Source organism: Drosophila gunungcola, unplaced genomic scaffold (assembly GCF_025200985.1).
Source record: "Drosophila gunungcola strain Sukarami unplaced genomic scaffold, Dgunungcola_SK_2 000001F, whole genome shotgun sequence".
NCBI lineage: Eukaryota > Metazoa > Arthropoda > Insecta > Diptera > Drosophilidae > Drosophila > Drosophila gunungcola.
In genome coordinates, this window is record NW_026453197.1 from 6,661,121 (window position 1) to 6,676,972 (window position 15,852).

The window sequence follows — 15,852 nt, forward strand, 5'->3', positions numbered from 1 at the left end:
TACTATATCTTGAAGGAAATGAATCCTTCGCTGCGTGACAAACTTCTGACTGTAATTCCCTGTGTAAAAAAAGCTTTAATTCTTTGTTAAAGCATTTAATAACTGAATTTATTTAGTGGATCGCAACATTTTATTCCAGACATTTTAAAAGTTGAAAGTGCGATCTCGACTTTTTTTTCAAAACTATTTTTTTTATAAAGCATGTAATTAAAACATAATTAAATATTAGCATTAAGTTTTCATTTATTCAGATCACAATTAATATTGCTGCCTTAAAACTACTGTGTTGCGCATCAACACATCAAATTATACAAGCAACTAGCCATCTAGTAGTACGACTTTTTTGGAAATAAATTATACAAAATTGGTCTTTCAAAAAAGTTTTAACAATTGCCACTAAAAGTGTGCATACTAAAATCTGTATCCGCTTTTCCATAAATTGTTCATATCATATACATATAAAAAATGTTCTTTTAAGGCAAAATTTGTAAGTCACGTTCTTGATTGCATACAGCGCCTAGTTTAATTTGTATTTTGTATATATTTATGTATAGTTGTAAATAAATTAGTTTATTTTATAGCCATCGAAAAGCTGCGATGATGAAATGTATTAAAAATGTCTTTTTGTTTGGATGTGGTACAAAAATCAGTTGCTCTTTAAGCTTATTTATCAAGTAATTAACATTGTTTTGTGTAAATTTTTAAAAAGTTATCCGACAAGCCAGTGCTTAATATTCAGTAATTTGTATTGTTTATTATTTAGGTATACGTAAGGCTCACTCGTAGTACGTTTAATTTGTGGCGAGATCAATGAATGCATGTATTTTTATGCGCTCTAATGTGCGAGTGTGTGCAGGTGTGTATAAAAGTTATACAAAAAACACTAACTTAAACTATCAATAACAAACATGCAACTTAGAACTATGCCATTTGCTCAGTTAACTTTACAGGTATGTAATCTGCTCTCACTTAAAGCTACTTCGTTGTGCAAAACATTTCAATAATAATAATGATAACAGTTGAAGATGACTTTTAGAAAGTTAAGGCTGCTTGGTCCAAGTTTCCTATATACAGTCCGCTGGGCAGCGAATCTATGTGAGTTTCTTGGCCCATTTCAGGTCGTCATCGCGGGGCTTTAGGCCCGTAAAATGCTCGATGATAAGCTCGAATGTTGACCAGAATCTGCAAGGGGCATCGTTAGATGGTTAAAGCAAACATAAATTATTCCCATTTTTAGGTCACACCTGATGCGTTCCAGTGGCCAATTAAGCCATCCGGTGGTGATGCAAAAGTACGTCTCATGCGGTGCCACATGATGGATGCGATGGTGCTTGCGTGGCAGGATTATGTGACAGCTCTGGAGTAACAGGACCCACCTCGGCAGTCCCCAGTAGGTGTGCGACCATTTGTGTATCTTCATTGAAGTAAATAAACAAATTAGAACCACTAGTATAGGCAAAATAGGTTTAAGCCTTGCCTGATTGGTCATGGCCACAAATATGGAGCAAAGAAAGACATAGGCTATCCAGCCGAAATGCTGCTGAATTTCGCTCGGTGACCTGATGTAGAAAAAGTGCGCCAAATAGCCGAGGATTGGTATGCCAACCATAAAGTTGTCGCCGTTCGTCTCAATGAAATCGTGACGTGTTATTGATGTGGGATCCAGATGATGCTCTCGAAATGGACGCAGGAAATTCTAAAAAAATATATTTTATTTAATGGTCTTCAAAGCATTGGGTTTCTCTATTTATTGCTCACTTTTCCAAGCAGTGGGAGATCCACGGATCCCCATGTATCTGCTGCCCAGTGCACCAATCCGGAGGCAAAATCAGCCGTGATGATGCCACACAAGGCGGACAAAAAGGCCACACTTATCCGCTCCAGACGCAGGTGCCTCACAATCAGGGCCAGGTTGATGATCATCAGGCCAATGCAGGTGTATACGCATATGATTTCCTGAGCGCGCTTTCCTGATAAGGAAAATGAAGAGTTTTTTAGGATACAAAGCCAATAAATAATAGATATAAAGAAAACTGAGCTTAAAAGGTTGCAGTTTTGGTTAGTCTTATTTAATACCAATAAAGTCAGACAGTTTAATAATTTTAAATAAATTCTTTTTGTTATAGTTATAGTTCCCTTTCTTTTCGTAATGGGGGGCTCATGACATCTATGAACTATGAACTATGATCTGCTTTATTCATTAAAAATCATTTACTAAGAAAGTGACTCGTAAAACTCAACTTTATTTTTGCACATTTTTAAGAGTGTTGGCATAAAGTCGTGTCATATATAAGCCAGTAGTTAAGGTCGAGTTGGTTTTTTACGATAGTCATGAACTAACAAACAAAAAAATTATATTATTTTATGTTCTCATACATTTTCTTCAAAAAGGCAGAGCCAGGTTAAGCTTTAATACAAATGTTATGGAAGTTTGACTTTTTATACTTGAAAAAATTAGGCAATGATCACTTTTTAAAAAAGAGTTGCTTGGCAATGTAATTTTTTTACTTATTGTTCCAACGATTAAAATGAACAACAAATAATAGTAGCGCATGATTTTAATGGTAATTATAAAAATAATACATTTGTATATTTATATTATTTATCGTGTGTGAATTGAATTGTCGGAAAAATACGTTGACACTATTTGAAATAAAATTTTTATATTTAAAAAAATTCTCGTCAGTTTTTGTAATTTAATATATAAGAAATGTTAAAAGTCTAAGCAAGATAACAATATTTTTGGCCTATTTTTAAGTCAGTGAAGTCGGTTTCATTATTGATTATTAGTACAACTGGGGAATATTAAACTCTAAAGTAAAACTACCCCTTGTCAACCAAAAACACAGGCTTTTCCAGATTAAAAAGGGTTATTCTGTGGGAAAAGCTCACCTGGACTGTATAACGAGGCCAGTTCCTGGGCGCCCTTATTCTGCGGTCCCCAGCGCGGAGAAGCTATCTCCGGGTTATTGGATGTGGCTATGGCGCCAGTGGTGACCTTAAGCACCTCCTCCGGCTTATCCGATTCCTGGTCCTTTGTGGTTGTGGGCGCTGAGTTGCCATTTGGGTCATCCTCGTACATGGAGTTGGCCAGAATGTCCCTATCGCTTTTGGCTGTCATCGTCTGCGGGGGTTGGGAATTGAAAGTGGACGAATAAACAACTTGAAGGCCTTGATGACGGTTCCTGACTGATTGACAATGCAATGCCTGAATTCAATGTCAGGCAGGCCACCGGATTCGATTGCCTGTGAACAGGGGCATCTGGATCAATTGGTCGGGTCTACATAATTAACGATTGCGAGGCCAACACAACCAGGTGGGTTGGTACATTTATAAAATATACATTTAATTTAATATGATTGTTTTTTTTTTGTTTTAACAAGTTGAGTAAAAGAAGCGTATCCGAAGGACTACTGACCGTCGCGTAGCTCCCACCAATGACCTCTGGTCAGGGATATCCCATCATGTGGCGGCGTTGATGTCATTACTTGTCCAGCTGCACCGACTTCCCCTTGGCCAAACCCACCACCAGACGGGTCACGCAATATTTTGGACTTACGACCGGTCTGTGGGGATTCAGAAGCTAACTCTACCGAACGAGTTGAGTTGTCAGTGGCAGAGGCGGAGGCGCGGTCGTCTAGAGGTGCCTTAATTAGGCAAATTGGTATTTAAATTGTTGTGAACGCTATCGCTTTTTTTTTTTTTTTTTTTTTGGGGTAGGTTGGCAAATACGAGGGGCTAAAGGATTATATTTTTAGCAGCTTATTTGTTTCTTTGTTATTTGGTTTTTATATTCGATGGGTTACTCCTCGGTGATAAATGTGCTTTAGCACGAAATGTGGGCGGGAAAAGTGTATAACAAACAAAGTCTCGTTTGGGCTTCAAATAAATGCGAAATAATATTGTTATTCACAGTAAACAACTGTAAAATCGTATACCTACTTATCTTAGGGTATTACAAAATTTGATAAGATCTTTTAAGGACAGTCTAGATAGCTGGTAATAAATGCGTTGCATCCCTATTTCCAAAATAAGCATTAACACGAGTAATTTGGCCTACTCAAATTTAATGAAAATCACCATTTTATTGATTGCAGTAGATTTTTTGTATCAATTAAGGATCCAAATCAACAAATGCGCTCGCAATTACACTAATTAGTCCATTCGGCATCGGAAATATAACACAAATTAACTGTTCCAAAGTTCCTACAGGCCATCTGTCATAAGGGGAACCTAATGGTGAAAGCACATTAATCAAAACTGGCAACAACCTATTGATAAAGCTCGAAACACGCGTGGCCACACATATAGCACCTAGAGTTTCCGAACCCAGGAGTCTCGAAGGACACGACAGAAAGGACCCATAATCTGACGCCCCCTGGCAAACGCAAACATTTCCGTGTGACGTGCACCGGGCAGGATAAACAAGAGTCGGACGGAATGAACACCAGTGGAGCGCTGATTCAAATTTCAAAAATAAATGCGAACCGTTGGAGTTGTGGGCGCAAATGGGGCTATTCCGGATAGTGGGTGCTGGGTGGTGGGTGGTGGGGAGTCGTAAACCGAGAAACCCAAAATGAATATGAGAATGCCGACAACTAAATTCTTTGGCGCCGACTTCAATAACGCCCACGCCTGTCCTGGATACCCTACACTAAGCGGGTATGATCTATGTACATCTTAAAGCTTACTTTAATTCTACATCTAAGAACATAAACAAAGTCGTAATTTTATAATTATGTGTTTGGGAACACAAAGAAATTTGGAATTCCAAACCATAAACGTAATTTACTTTGAACATTGCCTTTAGTTAAAGGTGATATGATATTGAGGTGTGTTAGCAAATTAACTTTATGACAAATCTTAGGATGACCTTGATAAATCGACCCCAAGCAAGATTAAAATAAGAATATGGTTATACATTTTTAAAGGATTTTGTTTAAATCGATATTTCATAAATTTTACCTGTTGAACTATATTATTATCTGGCTATATTTCAAATCGCTGAACTAAACCAAAACCCATTATATTTCCTTGTAACTAGGACAAACTTAGAGAATTCCAACCTTCGAGTTGCGCACCCGACTAATTGTTTGTTTGTTTGCTCGCGAAAGGCATAAAAAAGGGGGACGCACAGCCAACAGGTATTAATTTGGCACAAAGTAACCACGATTTCGTGTTGGCGCCGTAGGAAAATAGCAATTTATTACACGAAATGCGCGAAAGACACTCCAAAACTGGGAAAGTTTGGTTCGTAGGGCGCACTTTTCCGAGGGGCAAAAAGGAAAAGGGTCACCCATTTCTTTTCCTTTTTTTTTTGGGTGACAAAACCATCAGCTTTTGATCGGTTGCCAAATGCGCTCTCGTTTTATTTTAAATATTTGTAGTTGGCATAGCGGTATTTATAGCACTGTTTATTGTTGCGGCTACCTTTTGCAATTGATAAGAAATACTCAGTGCGGCTCTATTTATAAAGGCAAGCGAAAATTGACTCACCTTTGTCGCAGGTGTTGTTGTTGTTACTCCGAAGTTTAGGTATTTCTTGAAACAATTAAAACTAAATGACCGTCTGCCAAATATTGATTAGAACCAACAAACTTATGCACGCAAGCGATTTAGGCGAGCTATTACCGACTTTGAATTACAGCGAACCTGGGAGTCGGCGTCCTCTATTTTTTTTTATAACGGCATTCAAAGGTAAATAAATGCCGTGGTTTTTTTTTGTATGCACGTGATTTAAGGCTGCCCCACCGCACACACACACGGGTACGCACACCGCGCACTCTCCCACACACACACACACGAGCGCAGTAAGAGTACCGCTACTTTGCACCAGTAAATTCCGAAAGAAACTAAACTAACGGCAAAAACGAATCGTACGTCGCAGCCATTTTCATTCATGCCCCGATTTTGCATGTGTGTGGGTGCGAGTGTGGTGTGTCGCCCTTTACCGTTGCGTTTGGTTTGGTCATGTGCAAATCTTACGGTTTATTTTAACGGTTCCAAGCGCCAAATTCTGTAGTTCCAAAGTCCTTACTGGGGTAAAAATGTTTCATTTTAACAGTTAAACAAGTGCAAACGTTGATTTGTGGTTTCCGATTTGGTTCCTAACTTAAATTATAAATAAAATGTTTATTGTCTAATAATTTGTCGAGAATATGGGTTTTTCGTGGGTAACTTTTCAATTGTGACACATACAAAAATTGCTTAGACAAACTGAATTATAAAACTTTGACCTTTTCCTGTAGAAAAGACTTAAGTTATGAACTAATTATATTTGGGCATAAACTTGAAAACGGGGAATACCCCAATGAATGATTTTCCATCCCTGTATCCCGTATGTATCGACAATAGGTTTATGAAATAATCGATGCTTGTTTCAGATGCCGATACTTTGATAAGCGTTGCCAGCTTGTTGAAAAACAGCTGTTTCACCGGCTGCACGCAATTTGCCTTGTTACGTCGTCTCCTTCATTTTTTGGAAAACAAACTGTATTTATTCAATTAAAATGTTGCCCATTGCACGCGGAATTTATGGTGGCCTGGTCAACATAACTCGGAATAGTCGCGGAGCTATTCACACTGCCAGTGGGTTCCGTTGCAAGGCAGAAACTTCGACTTCCACCGACGAAAAGGATGCGGAATCCACCGAAGTCGATGGCGATGATAGCTCCAGCAGTTCCGCACCGGATGCAAAAGATCGCAGTAAGATTATCCCTGTGGAGACATCAATGCGCTACTTGAAGAGCGCCGCCTACAAACAAACCTACGGCGAGGACTTTGTGTGGACGCAATATCGGTAGGTCCACTTAAAATCTCACATATCTGAAAGCAATCAAAAATTCTTTTATCATGACCTCACCCTTTTCAGGCGCAACCACAAGGGCATGTATGCGCCACGAAAGACGCGCAAGACATGTATCCGCCAGAACCGGATCACCACCGGAAATCCGTGCCCCATTTGCCGCGATGAGTACCTCGTGCTGGACTACCGCAACACGGAACTCCTGGAGCAGTTCATCTCGCCCCACAACGGAGACGTGCTCAGCTACTCGAAGACGGGCCTGTGCCAGAAGAGCCATTTGCGTCTGAGGGTGGCCGTGCAGCAGGCTCGCGATTCCGGATACCTAACCTACGATGTGCCCTTCAGGGAGTACGATTACAGCGAGTACTACGGTCAGCAGCAGAAGCAGAAAGCGTAATTACTTATTGAGTGCATATGTTAATGTTTTTCTGGTTTATTAAAAGAGTGAAGAGAAATTATAGTAAATTAAGCAACAGACTGTTCATTGATGTTATACAGAAGATCAAAACTTTTGCTTTTTAAATGTGAAAAATTATAGTTCAGAAACTGCACAAAAAAATTGTAACGCAAAACATTTCCCTTAAATATTTTTTGTGACTTCTATCAGATTCTGTTATTTATAATTTGCATTACAAATATACATGGTTTCCCCAGCTTTCCAAAACATGATAAGAAACTTGCTCGCACAATCATTTCATTTTCTTATACATAGTGATAGTTTGAATAATTTTCTTTATATATGTGTTATCACGAGAATTTTAAAGCGAATGAATGTATAATTGCGTTAAATCTTTTGAGCTCAGTTTAGTCTTGAGTAGATTGTGAAACATTGCACATTTGCAATATAATGAAGTCCAGTTTATTAGTGTTGTTTTTGTCATATTTGCTCTTGGAGGAGCCAGTTCTTTCAGTCGCTGATCCTGTTGAGAATTTGCAGCAAGAAACTAAAAATCAGAATAGCGAAGATCAGTGCAATTCATATTGCTTTTCGGTGTTCAAGCCCGTTCTCGATCACTTTGTTGAGTTAAAACGAGCAGCCAATGCCAGCGATGAGCTAAGAATCAAAATAAATACATTGGAATCCTCTAAAAAGGACTTGCAGATACAGTTATCAAACGCGGAAGCTGTAGACAAGACCAGTAAATTACTTATTAATTTGAAAGATGAACAAATTAAAGAGATGAGTAAACAACTTAAAGAAAAAGATGATAAAATTAAGAACCAATCTGAACAGCTCAAGAAAAATGATGAAACTATAAGAAAATTGCAAGGCCAGTTAGCAATTGCTAAAGTACAAAACGAAAACAAAGATAAGCTAATTCGTATACAGGAAGATCAAATGAAAGATAAAACTGAACTGATTGAAAACAAAGAAGAACTTATACAACTAAAAGATCAACAAATAAAAGACAAAGATGAACGTCTAAAAATCAAAATTTCTCAAATCAATGACCATTATTCGGAGAATTTGAAAAATTCAAATCAAATCAATGAGTTAACTAATCAAGTAAAGTCCGTTTCCGAAAAGCTAACTGAAAAAACTGAAATGCTTTCAAGATGCAGTCGATTGGATAGTTGTCCCAGCAAAGGTCCTTCTGGAATTTATAACATGAAAATACGAGGAACAAATGCATTTGAAGCTCCTTGCAATTCAGCTGGTTGGATGACAATACAGAGGCGTTTGAACGGATCAGTGGACTTCAATCGAAACTGGGATAGTTATAAAAATGGATTTGGGGACGTTAATGGAGAGTTTTTTATTGGACTCCAAAAATTGCATCTCATGACAGAGGCACAACCTTACGAACTCTATGTTAGTCTTCGGGATATAAATGGAACCAGCCGCTACGCCAAATACGATCACTTTAAAGTTGGAAGTGAGACGGAGTCATATGAGCTAAAAACGGTAGGAACATATTCTGGTACGGCAGGAGACTCCCTAAGATACCATGGGAAAGTAAAGTTCAGCACATATGACCGGGATAATGACTATAGTGCTGGAAATTGTGCAGAGGGCCACAATGGGGGATGGTGGTTTAACAAATGTGCTAAAAGGTATGCAAGCTTAGATATTACTTTTTTGAATTTGTTTAATTTAAATATTTAAATTTGCAGTTCACTTAATGGAAAATATTACAAAAATGGTCAGAAGCAAGACGTATACGGAATTGTTTGGGGTACATGGAAAGACTTCGACTTTACAATCTCGCTGACTTTTGCTGAAATGATGATTAGACCTAAATCCGGTTAAAACGAAGACTTTTAACCAAGTTAATCTGATAAAAATTACATACAAATTAAAAATTAAAAAAATATATGGAATCAATGAAAAAGCAATTAAAAAATGATCATAAAAACGTAGAGAAATAAATGGAGACGATACAATATTTCTGTTAGCGCTAATTTTATATTTTTGTTTATCAAGTTGTTGCTTATTAATGGGAAAAAAGAGTTAGTTGTTAAAATGCATATGATACCCCTAGACCACTTGAATGTTTTCCTTATTTTCGCCACCGAGTTCCTCCTCTAAAAGTCGCTGATGGGAGCGTTGAGCCAGCAGTTGTTCAGATTCGTTGAAAACGCGCACATTTCTCGCGCAATTGTTGAAGCTGCAATTACCAAGCAAGTTGTCCTCATTGTATCTGTATGAAAAATTTAAAAACAGTTTAAAAATTTGAGGCTTCACTTATCATATTATTGCTTACCTCTGCAGTTCGCTAAATTGTTTCAGTATTATTGACTTTCCTGTTCTTTTTTCGCCCAAGGGCAAGCCATCTGCCAAGATTCCCAGCTTGCAGCCGTCGAAGCTGCATTTGCTGCCCTGCAGATTCAGCGAAACCGTCTTCTCCAGCAGTTCCAGTCCTGTCTTGCAGTTTTTCAACTGGACACTGCCCAGCTCGGCGCTTGATCTCGATCGCATCGAAATGCCCACGGCAAAGTTCTCGATGAGGCAGCTTTTTAGTTCCACGCTGGCGCCTGGCATGCAGACGATGCCCTCCTGGGTGCTGGAGTTGCCATCGCCCAGCAGGCGGCATCCGCGCATTGTCAAGGTGCCATTGCGCAGCAGAATTCCCCGACGTACGTGGCGGCAGTCCAGGACCAGCTGCGACAGGCTATAGTCGCCATCAATTACCAGCAGGGTGCTGTCCTCGTCACTGGAGGACACCACAGGCAGCTTGAAGAGGTCTGGAGCCGGAGCTAGTATAGCTTCCGGCTGGATCAGGCCACTCAGGCTGCCATTGTCGTTGAGGTGTTCCAAAAACTTGATGGTGTGCTCGCCGGGCGAGAGGAGTATATGATCGTGGCTTTGGCAGATGCTCAGCACATCCTGCAGCGTGTTGGCCAACTGCACCTGCGCTTCCGGCTCGACCAGCGACTGGGCCAGCTTCAGCAGATCCAGCTGCTGCTGCAGTTTCCCCGGAACGGTAACCACATGGCTAATGGGAGCCCGCTCCACCAGGAGATCCTCCGATTGTTTGGTCCTTCCCGATGAGCTGCGAAGTCGCTTCAAGCTGTTCGACTGCAGCTCACTGTAAGCCCTCCTCATCTCTGGGTTCTCAAGGATCTCGAACTCGCTCCTGATGATGGCCATGCGCAGGTGCAGGCACATCAGATCCGTCACTGGCAAACTGGACACATTGAGGCTGCCATTGGCGTTGCCTGTTTTGGGCTGCTTCCTGGCCGGCTCGGCCGCATTGTCATTGAGTTCAACGGCCTCGTCGTCACTCTCGGCATCGCTGAGATCCAGCTCCAGGAAGTCCAGGCGCTGCTGGATGTAACTGGCTTCGGTCAGCAGGGTGCGCATGTGCACGGCCAGTGGACGGGGTAGCCTATTCTTGCTGAGATCGCACACGAGCTGAATGCGAGCCTGCAGATGCTGCTGCACCCAGTCGCGATCATCGTCGTAGTCTTTGTCCCAGGGCATCCATACATGGGTATAGAAGAACCTCAGCCGATCGATGCAGTCCGCCGTGGTGTCCACATTGAGGGCGGAGTTCTCCTGCTCCACCGTGGGCCACAGTTCCACCAGGGACACCTCGTTGCTCTCCGGCAGGTGGACATCGTTGTCCTGCACGGCGGTCACAACAAAGACCGCTTTCAGCTCCTCGAAGATCACCTGCTCCACGTAGCCGTAAACAATGGTGGGATACCGGAGTTTTAGATCCTCGCAAATCACGCGCGGTATTTTCCAAATTGCCTGCCAGCCTTTGGCAAATATAAATGTTAAATAGTGTGGATCAAAATTAGTTCGTCTCTGTCTTCTGCATCAGTGTGGGTGGCTTACCTGCAGGCTCGATCTGCAGCTCTACATAGGATTTCCACTCGGATCGCACCTGAGAGGCGGGCATCACGGCTCCCTCCCATTTGAGAACCGCCTCCGCTTCCTTCAGGCGCTCCAGAAAGGATTTCTCAAAGGTAAACACTTCCATTTTCACTTTTTTTGCGGACAAGTTTAAAGGCGTTTGAAGATTTTTGAAATGTGTGTGCAGACCGACGGCTTCGATAACGATATTTCGGGCGGAGTTCTCGGCCGCTGCAACCTTGCGTTAAAATAGCTTAGCTATTTTTCCAATAGAAACTGGCTATTAAATTATATATTAATCTAGCTATTGTTTATTTATTACTTTTGAATGTGAAATTATAGTAAAAAACTACACTAATAACCTAGCAAAATATAAATTTTTAAAAAAATTTATTTTTAGTTACAACTTTCAAGCGTGAATTTAACAACAACAAGTTAAAACTATTGAATTCAAATTAAAAATTAAACGTATCTAATTCAAGTAATAGCTTTCTTGTTTAAGTTTCTTAAAACTATTATAATGTCCAGGAAAATTGTTACTCCATGCAAATTATAATAATAACTTATATTTTGTGTATAAAAGAAAACATAAAAATAACACATTTTTATGGTAAACCTTCACAAAGAATATATTCCTTAAAATTAAAATTGGCTTTATTTTAACGCCTTCTTGCTAATTCTAGCTATTAGCTAGTTTTCCGAAGCGAAAATGGGCAGCACTACTGCCAGTATCGATGCCATCATATGTTTAAAGTACTCATTCAAAGCGGTGTTTTTTCGTGTAAACAATATTTAATAAAAATTAAACCAAAATGGCCTCAAATAATATGCCAGAGGAGAATTTCGAAGGCGGAGATGTAAGAACAATACGAAAATTTAGGAGCCTGACTAAATGCATTTTATTTTAGTTCAACTTTGATGACGATGCCGATGATGACCAGTTTGTGTCCACAAATTCCGGACGAAAGCGCCTTTTCAGCAAGGAGCTGCGCTGCATGATGTTTGGGTTTGGCGACGATAAAAACCCGTACACGGAAACCGTAGATCTGCTGGAGGATCTGGTCATTGAATATATCGCGGAGACCACGCACCGGGCCATGGAAATCGGGCGAACTGGTCGTGTCCAGGTGGAGGACATTATCTTCCTGGTGCGCAAAGATCAACGCAAATACGCCAGGGTCAAGGATTTGTTGACCATGAACGAGGAGCTCAAGAAGGCGCGCAAGGCCTTCGACGAGATCAAGTATGTGGGTGAGTATTGCCAGAAGTTCTCCAATATAAAGATATAAACTTATTTAAGACCTATATGTATTTCTCAGGCACCGAGGGCAAGCTCAAATGACAGCGGCCCAAAAAAGCACTACCAAATCCAGGAACAAGCCAATCCTAGCAGTAAGCTCCAGCGTACGAATTATTCTAAAAGTTTTTAATACTCTAAGCTAGCCCATAATAAACTAATCAAAGTAGTCTTCAATGTCAATATCGGGATTGAGTATATCATCGCCGTACGGCTGCAAATCGATGCCGTTTAGGATGAGGTTCTCGCAGGTCTCGGCAAGATCGGTGTCCCCGATGAGGATAGCACCCCGCAGTCTGCCATTCTGCAGCACAAACTTAATGTACTCCTTATTGCGAGTGCAGCGCACCAGGATCTCGTAGTCCCTGCCCAAATCCTGGCCATTAAAGCGGCCCAGCAAGACCACAGGATAGCCAAAAAGCTTGGTTACGTGACCAAAGAGCTCGAAGCAAAAGTCCTGGTACACGATTTCATCCTCACTGGCGGCTGCCATACTTCGGCCCGCCATGGATCCCATTTGGCGGGCCTGAGTCCACAGGCGCATCTGGAACCAGTGCGTAGCCGGTGCCCAGCTGGCCGTGCAGACATCACCGGCAGCGTAAACATCCTCCACATTGGTACGCATCATTTCATCCACGGAAATGCCACCATCCTCGGAAAACTTCAGTGGGCAATCGCTGGTGTACTCGTGACGCGGCAGGACTCCCGTGGCGGAAACAATAAAATCACAGGTTAGCTTCTCCAAACTTCCATCCTCGTGGCCCAACTGGATTGCAAGACCTGATCCGTCGGAAAGTTCCTTATAGGAGTCTATGTGAGATTTGTAATAGATCTTTGGCAGGCGTTTATCCGACTTTCCAGCTGCCCCACTCAAATCGAAGGTGCGATGCCAATCCGGACCCAAAGCAGCTCCGTGCTTGTTATTCTGCTCCTTGGACAGCACTTCACCATATCGCATACGTTTAATGGCCGTTTCTGGGGATGAGTCCTTTGTGTTTACTTCACTTCGTGCCAGCTGAAAGAACTCTGCTGCTCCGGGATCCACAAAGGTGGCCGAGATGTGGGCGTCCTTAACCACCCAATGGACATTGACATCCTTTAGCTCGTAGGCCAACTCACTGGCAATGCCCCCGTTTCCCAGGATCAGAACGTCCTTGGCTGCCGCCAGTTTGCGCTGTAGTTCCAGCACAGAATCCGTGTCCCGAATGCCAATGATTCGGGATTCTTTAGCACCACCGGAACTAAATAATTTGGGTGCTCCGCCAGTGCACAAGCACAGATAGAGATAGTTGACCACCACACCCGTTCTGGTGCGGATCCAGTGCTCCCGGCTGTTGATGTGTTCCAGTTGGTCCACCAGCGTTTCGATGGTGGCTCCCATTTTGGAGACATCCTGTTCCCGCACATCAAACTTGTGGAGATATCGAGCCACCGGCACAAGATTGGTGACACTCTTCACAATGCTGGATTCCGTGAGCAGGAGGACGGACGCAGTGGGTCGGCAGATAGCCAAGGACTCGGCGCAGCTAACGCCAGCGATGCCGCCACCGACCACCAGGAATTCGCAATTCCGTGGCATCCTCTTGTAGAAATAATAATAAAGTAAAATCACGAAATATGGAAGGTGATTCACTAACCACAGACTAAACAGCTGATATCAAAACATTACAGTGGAGCCTGATTGTTGAAGTTTGGTTGGGGCTGGGGAAAAATGTAGATTAAAGGTAAAATAAGAATAATTTTTAACATTTTACATATTTTACTTTACTTTAACTTTACTTTACTTTTACTTTTGTACATATGTTGTTTATTTCGAAATAAATGAGTATCTAAATTTAGTTTGACCACAATGTTTCGACTGTAGCTTATATTTATTTTAAAAGTCTACATTTTTCGCGGGCTAGTCAGCTGATTTGGTTAATTTGGAGATCAATAAATACCAGAAATGTAGACAGCCATACTAAAATACTAAAACATTTCCAAACCCCCCCTCGAAAGCCACTGGATTATTTATGGGCAGGCATAGTATCAACACAACTTTAACGGTATTGCCGTGGCCTTTTAATCAGTTAAGTGTCTACACGCCTCCAATTAAAGAATAAAGAACACCATGACCAGGGAGCATTGGATGCGGGACTTGCCCGTGGAACTGCGTGATCTTTCGATCATTAATTTGGCCATTCCAGGTATGGATGAGATCACCCCCCAGCAATGGAATTAATTAAAGCGTCGCCAATCTAGTATAGGTTCCCACAACTCGATGACTTATGGCATAAATAGTAAGTCCAAGCTAGCGCCCGATGCGGAAACTTCCATTAGACGATGGCATCGCTTCTTTCCCTGCTTCGTGCGCCGCTGGAGCAGGACCCAATCCGCCGGGACACTGGAGCAACTGCAGCTGGGAGTGCGGTACTTCGATCTGAGGATAGCCCAGAAGGATGACAAGTTCTACTACTGCCATGGCCTGTTTGCCATGGAGATTTTCGAGCCGCTCTTGGAGATTCGCCAGTTCGTGGACTCGCACCCCGGGGAGGTTGTCATCCTGGATCTGCAGCACTTCTATGCCCTGACAGTGGCCCATCACCAGCAGCTTCACAAGGATCTGATCCAGTTCTTTGGCCATCGTCTGTACTCTACCGCCGATGGTTCTCTCAAGGATTGCACCTTGAACCGCTGTCTGGAGATGCAACGCAACTTGGTGATCATCTATCGGCGATGTCCCATTCCGCTGCCCCTGAGATTCTGGCCCAGTTATTCGTGGCCCACACCGTGGCCGAATAAAGCCAGTGTCAAGAAGCTGCAATCCTTTCTGGAGGACTCTCTGTTGTCACGGCAGCCCCAGCAGGGATATGTCTCCCAGTGCCTCATCACGCCCACTGGTCGCTATATTGCCTTCCGGCTCTTCTTCACCCTGAAAAGTACAGCCAAGCGGGTGGACAAGAAGCTGCAGCCATGGATTCAAGAGCAGATCCCGGGTCCTTTTGAGCCGACGGAGGAGCCCAGGGTGAATGTGTTCCTGGCCGATTTTGTAAACCTTAAGGAGGGACAGTTCTGCGATTGGGTTCTGGAGCTAAACACAAAGTTGCAGGTAAGTATGGCTAATCCGGAAAAGGAATATACTTGAAATTGGTCTGAAAAGATTTGTTTTTTACGTTTTTACGCTCAAATATGTGGGAACTATTTTATATAATGAGCAAACCACATCGCTACACTATATCTCAAAGATATTTCTTTTGATACAACGTTGTTTTACAAATCGTGATAAACTTTTGTAAAGGCAATTGGTATGTAACCAGTGATATTGGAGGTAAAAATACTTTAAATGTCTATTTGAAAGCAGCTACATATGTACAAATATTTTTTCGAAATTAAGTCTAGCACATTATAATATTTAAAATATGTTTTCAATGCCTCAACTCTCAGTTTTACTTTGTTAATTAAATGCT

The 15,852-nt window shown here is 41.8% G+C and overlaps 7 protein-coding genes across 13 annotated transcripts; 4 read left to right on the forward strand and 3 right to left on the reverse strand.

Moving 5' to 3' along the window:
* Positions 1–223: 223 nt before the first annotated feature.
* Positions 224–6,145, reverse strand: LOC128263548 (plasmanylethanolamine desaturase). 6 transcript variants are annotated; one of them, XM_052998671.1, is made up of 7 exons: positions 5,987–6,129; positions 5,498–5,670; positions 2,893–3,124; positions 1,759–1,970; positions 1,478–1,696; positions 1,245–1,414; positions 224–1,182 (listed from the first exon to the last, which is right to left on the reverse strand). In XM_052998671.1, exons 3-7 carry the CDS (start codon positions 3,119–3,121, stop codon positions 1,092–1,094), a joined length of 921 nt encoding a protein of 306 aa, XP_052854631.1. In that variant the 5' UTR covers positions 3,122–3,124; positions 5,498–5,670; positions 5,987–6,129; the 3' UTR covers positions 224–1,091. The 6 variants fall into 6 exon arrangements, with proteins under 6 accessions (XP_052854631.1, XP_052854633.1, XP_052854634.1 ...); XM_052998673.1 differs by lacking the exon at positions 5,498–5,670 and having other exon boundaries at positions 5,987–6,145; XM_052998674.1 differs by lacking the exon at positions 5,498–5,670 and having other exon boundaries at positions 2,893–3,246; positions 5,987–6,137.
* A 258-nt stretch (positions 6,146–6,403) lies between these two features.
* Positions 6,404–7,275, forward strand: LOC128263551 (28S ribosomal protein S18b, mitochondrial). Its single transcript, XM_052998677.1, has 2 exons — positions 6,404–6,800; positions 6,873–7,275. The coding sequence occupies exons 1-2, from the start codon at positions 6,511–6,513 to the stop codon at positions 7,201–7,203; spliced, it is 621 nt and encodes a 206-aa protein (XP_052854637.1). The 5' UTR covers positions 6,404–6,510; the 3' UTR covers positions 7,204–7,275.
* Positions 7,276–7,490: 215 nt separating this feature from the next.
* LOC128263542 (angiopoietin-related protein 7-like) lies at positions 7,491–9,193 on the forward strand. The gene is made up of 2 exons (XM_052998661.1): positions 7,491–8,861; positions 8,922–9,193. Exons 1-2 carry the CDS (start codon positions 7,654–7,656, stop codon positions 9,055–9,057), a joined length of 1,344 nt encoding a protein of 447 aa, XP_052854621.1. The 5' UTR covers positions 7,491–7,653; the 3' UTR covers positions 9,058–9,193.
* LOC128263537 (protein nessun dorma) lies at positions 9,192–11,303 on the reverse strand. The gene is made up of 3 exons (XM_052998657.1): positions 11,092–11,303; positions 9,512–11,012; positions 9,192–9,448 (listed from the first exon to the last, which is right to left on the reverse strand). Exons 1-3 carry the CDS (start codon positions 11,234–11,236, stop codon positions 9,286–9,288), a joined length of 1,809 nt encoding a protein of 602 aa, XP_052854617.1. The 5' UTR covers positions 11,237–11,303; the 3' UTR covers positions 9,192–9,285.
* Positions 11,304–11,820: 517 nt separating this feature from the next.
* LOC128263554 (transcription initiation factor TFIID subunit 13) lies at positions 11,821–12,589 on the forward strand. The gene is made up of 3 exons (XM_052998680.1): positions 11,821–11,966; positions 12,018–12,360; positions 12,429–12,589. Exons 1-3 carry the CDS (start codon positions 11,922–11,924, stop codon positions 12,449–12,451), a joined length of 411 nt encoding a protein of 136 aa, XP_052854640.1. The 5' UTR covers positions 11,821–11,921; the 3' UTR covers positions 12,452–12,589.
* Positions 12,521–13,985, reverse strand: LOC128263541 (pyridine nucleotide-disulfide oxidoreductase domain-containing protein 1). Its single transcript, XM_052998660.1, has one exon. The coding sequence runs from the start codon at positions 13,983–13,985 to the stop codon at positions 12,564–12,566; it is 1,422 nt and encodes a 473-aa protein (XP_052854620.1). The 3' UTR covers positions 12,521–12,563.
* Positions 13,986–14,386: 401 nt separating this feature from the next.
* On the forward strand, positions 14,387–15,795 carry LOC128263547 (PI-PLC X domain-containing protein 2). Of its 2 annotated transcripts, none has more exons than XM_052998667.1 (2): positions 14,387–14,592; positions 14,653–15,792. In XM_052998667.1, exons 1-2 carry the CDS (start codon positions 14,517–14,519, stop codon positions 15,528–15,530), a joined length of 954 nt encoding a protein of 317 aa, XP_052854627.1. In that variant the 5' UTR covers positions 14,387–14,516; the 3' UTR covers positions 15,531–15,792. The 2 variants fall into 2 exon arrangements, with proteins under 2 accessions (XP_052854627.1, XP_052854628.1); XM_052998668.1 differs by having other exon boundaries at positions 14,438–14,592; positions 14,648–15,795.
* Positions 15,796–15,852: the final 57 nt, after the last annotated feature.

Excerpts from the sequence above, each read along its gene's own strand:
- LOC128263554 (XM_052998680.1), top strand. The coding sequence starts at position 11,922 with ATGGCCTCAAATAATATGCCAGAGGAGAATTTCGAAGGCGGAGAT. Across the intron at positions 11,967-12,017 it reads AGAATTTCGAAGGCGGAGAT|TTCAACTTTGATGACGATGC; the intron begins GTAAGAACAATA and ends ATTTTATTTTAG. Across the intron at positions 12,361-12,428 it reads CGACGAGATCAAGTATGTGG|GCACCGAGGGCAAGCTCAAA; the intron begins GTGAGTATTGCC and ends TGTATTTCTCAG.
- LOC128263548 (XM_052998673.1), bottom strand. The coding sequence starts at position 3,121 with ATGACAGCCAAAAGCGATAGGGACATTCTGGCCAACTCCATGTACGAG. Across the intron at positions 1,971-2,892 it reads GGCCTCGTTATACAGTCCAG|GAAAGCGCGCTCAGGAAATC; the intron begins GTGAGCTTTTCC and ends TTTCCTTATCAG. Across the intron at positions 1,415-1,477 it reads TTGTGGCCATGACCAATCAG|ATACACAAATGGTCGCACAC; the intron begins GCAAGGCTTAAA and ends ACTTCAATGAAG.
- LOC128263542 (XM_052998661.1), top strand. The coding sequence starts at position 7,654 with ATGAAGTCCAGTTTATTAGTGTTGTTTTTGTCATATTTGCTCTTGGAG. Across the intron at positions 8,862-8,921 it reads TTTAACAAATGTGCTAAAAG|TTCACTTAATGGAAAATATT; the intron begins GTATGCAAGCTT and ends TTAAATTTGCAG.
- LOC128263537 (XM_052998657.1), bottom strand. The coding sequence starts at position 11,236 with ATGGAAGTGTTTACCTTTGAGAAATCCTTTCTGGAGCGCCTGAAGGAA. Across the intron at positions 11,013-11,091 it reads GCTGCAGATCGAGCCTGCAG|GCTGGCAGGCAATTTGGAAA; the intron begins GTAAGCCACCCA and ends TATTTGCCAAAG. Across the intron at positions 9,449-9,511 it reads CAATTTAGCGAACTGCAGAG|ATACAATGAGGACAACTTGC; the intron begins GTAAGCAATAAT and ends TTTTTCATACAG.
- LOC128263551 (XM_052998677.1), top strand. The coding sequence starts at position 6,511 with ATGTTGCCCATTGCACGCGGAATTTATGGTGGCCTGGTCAACATAACT. Across the intron at positions 6,801-6,872 it reads TTTGTGTGGACGCAATATCG|GCGCAACCACAAGGGCATGT; the intron begins GTAGGTCCACTT and ends CACCCTTTTCAG.
- LOC128263547 (XM_052998667.1), top strand. The coding sequence starts at position 14,517 with ATGACCAGGGAGCATTGGATGCGGGACTTGCCCGTGGAACTGCGTGAT. Across the intron at positions 14,593-14,652 it reads CATTAATTTGGCCATTCCAG|GTTCCCACAACTCGATGACT; the intron begins GTATGGATGAGA and ends AATCTAGTATAG.
- LOC128263541 (XM_052998660.1), bottom strand. The coding sequence starts at position 13,985 with ATGCCACGGAATTGCGAATTCCTGGTGGTCGGTGGCGGCATCGCTGGC.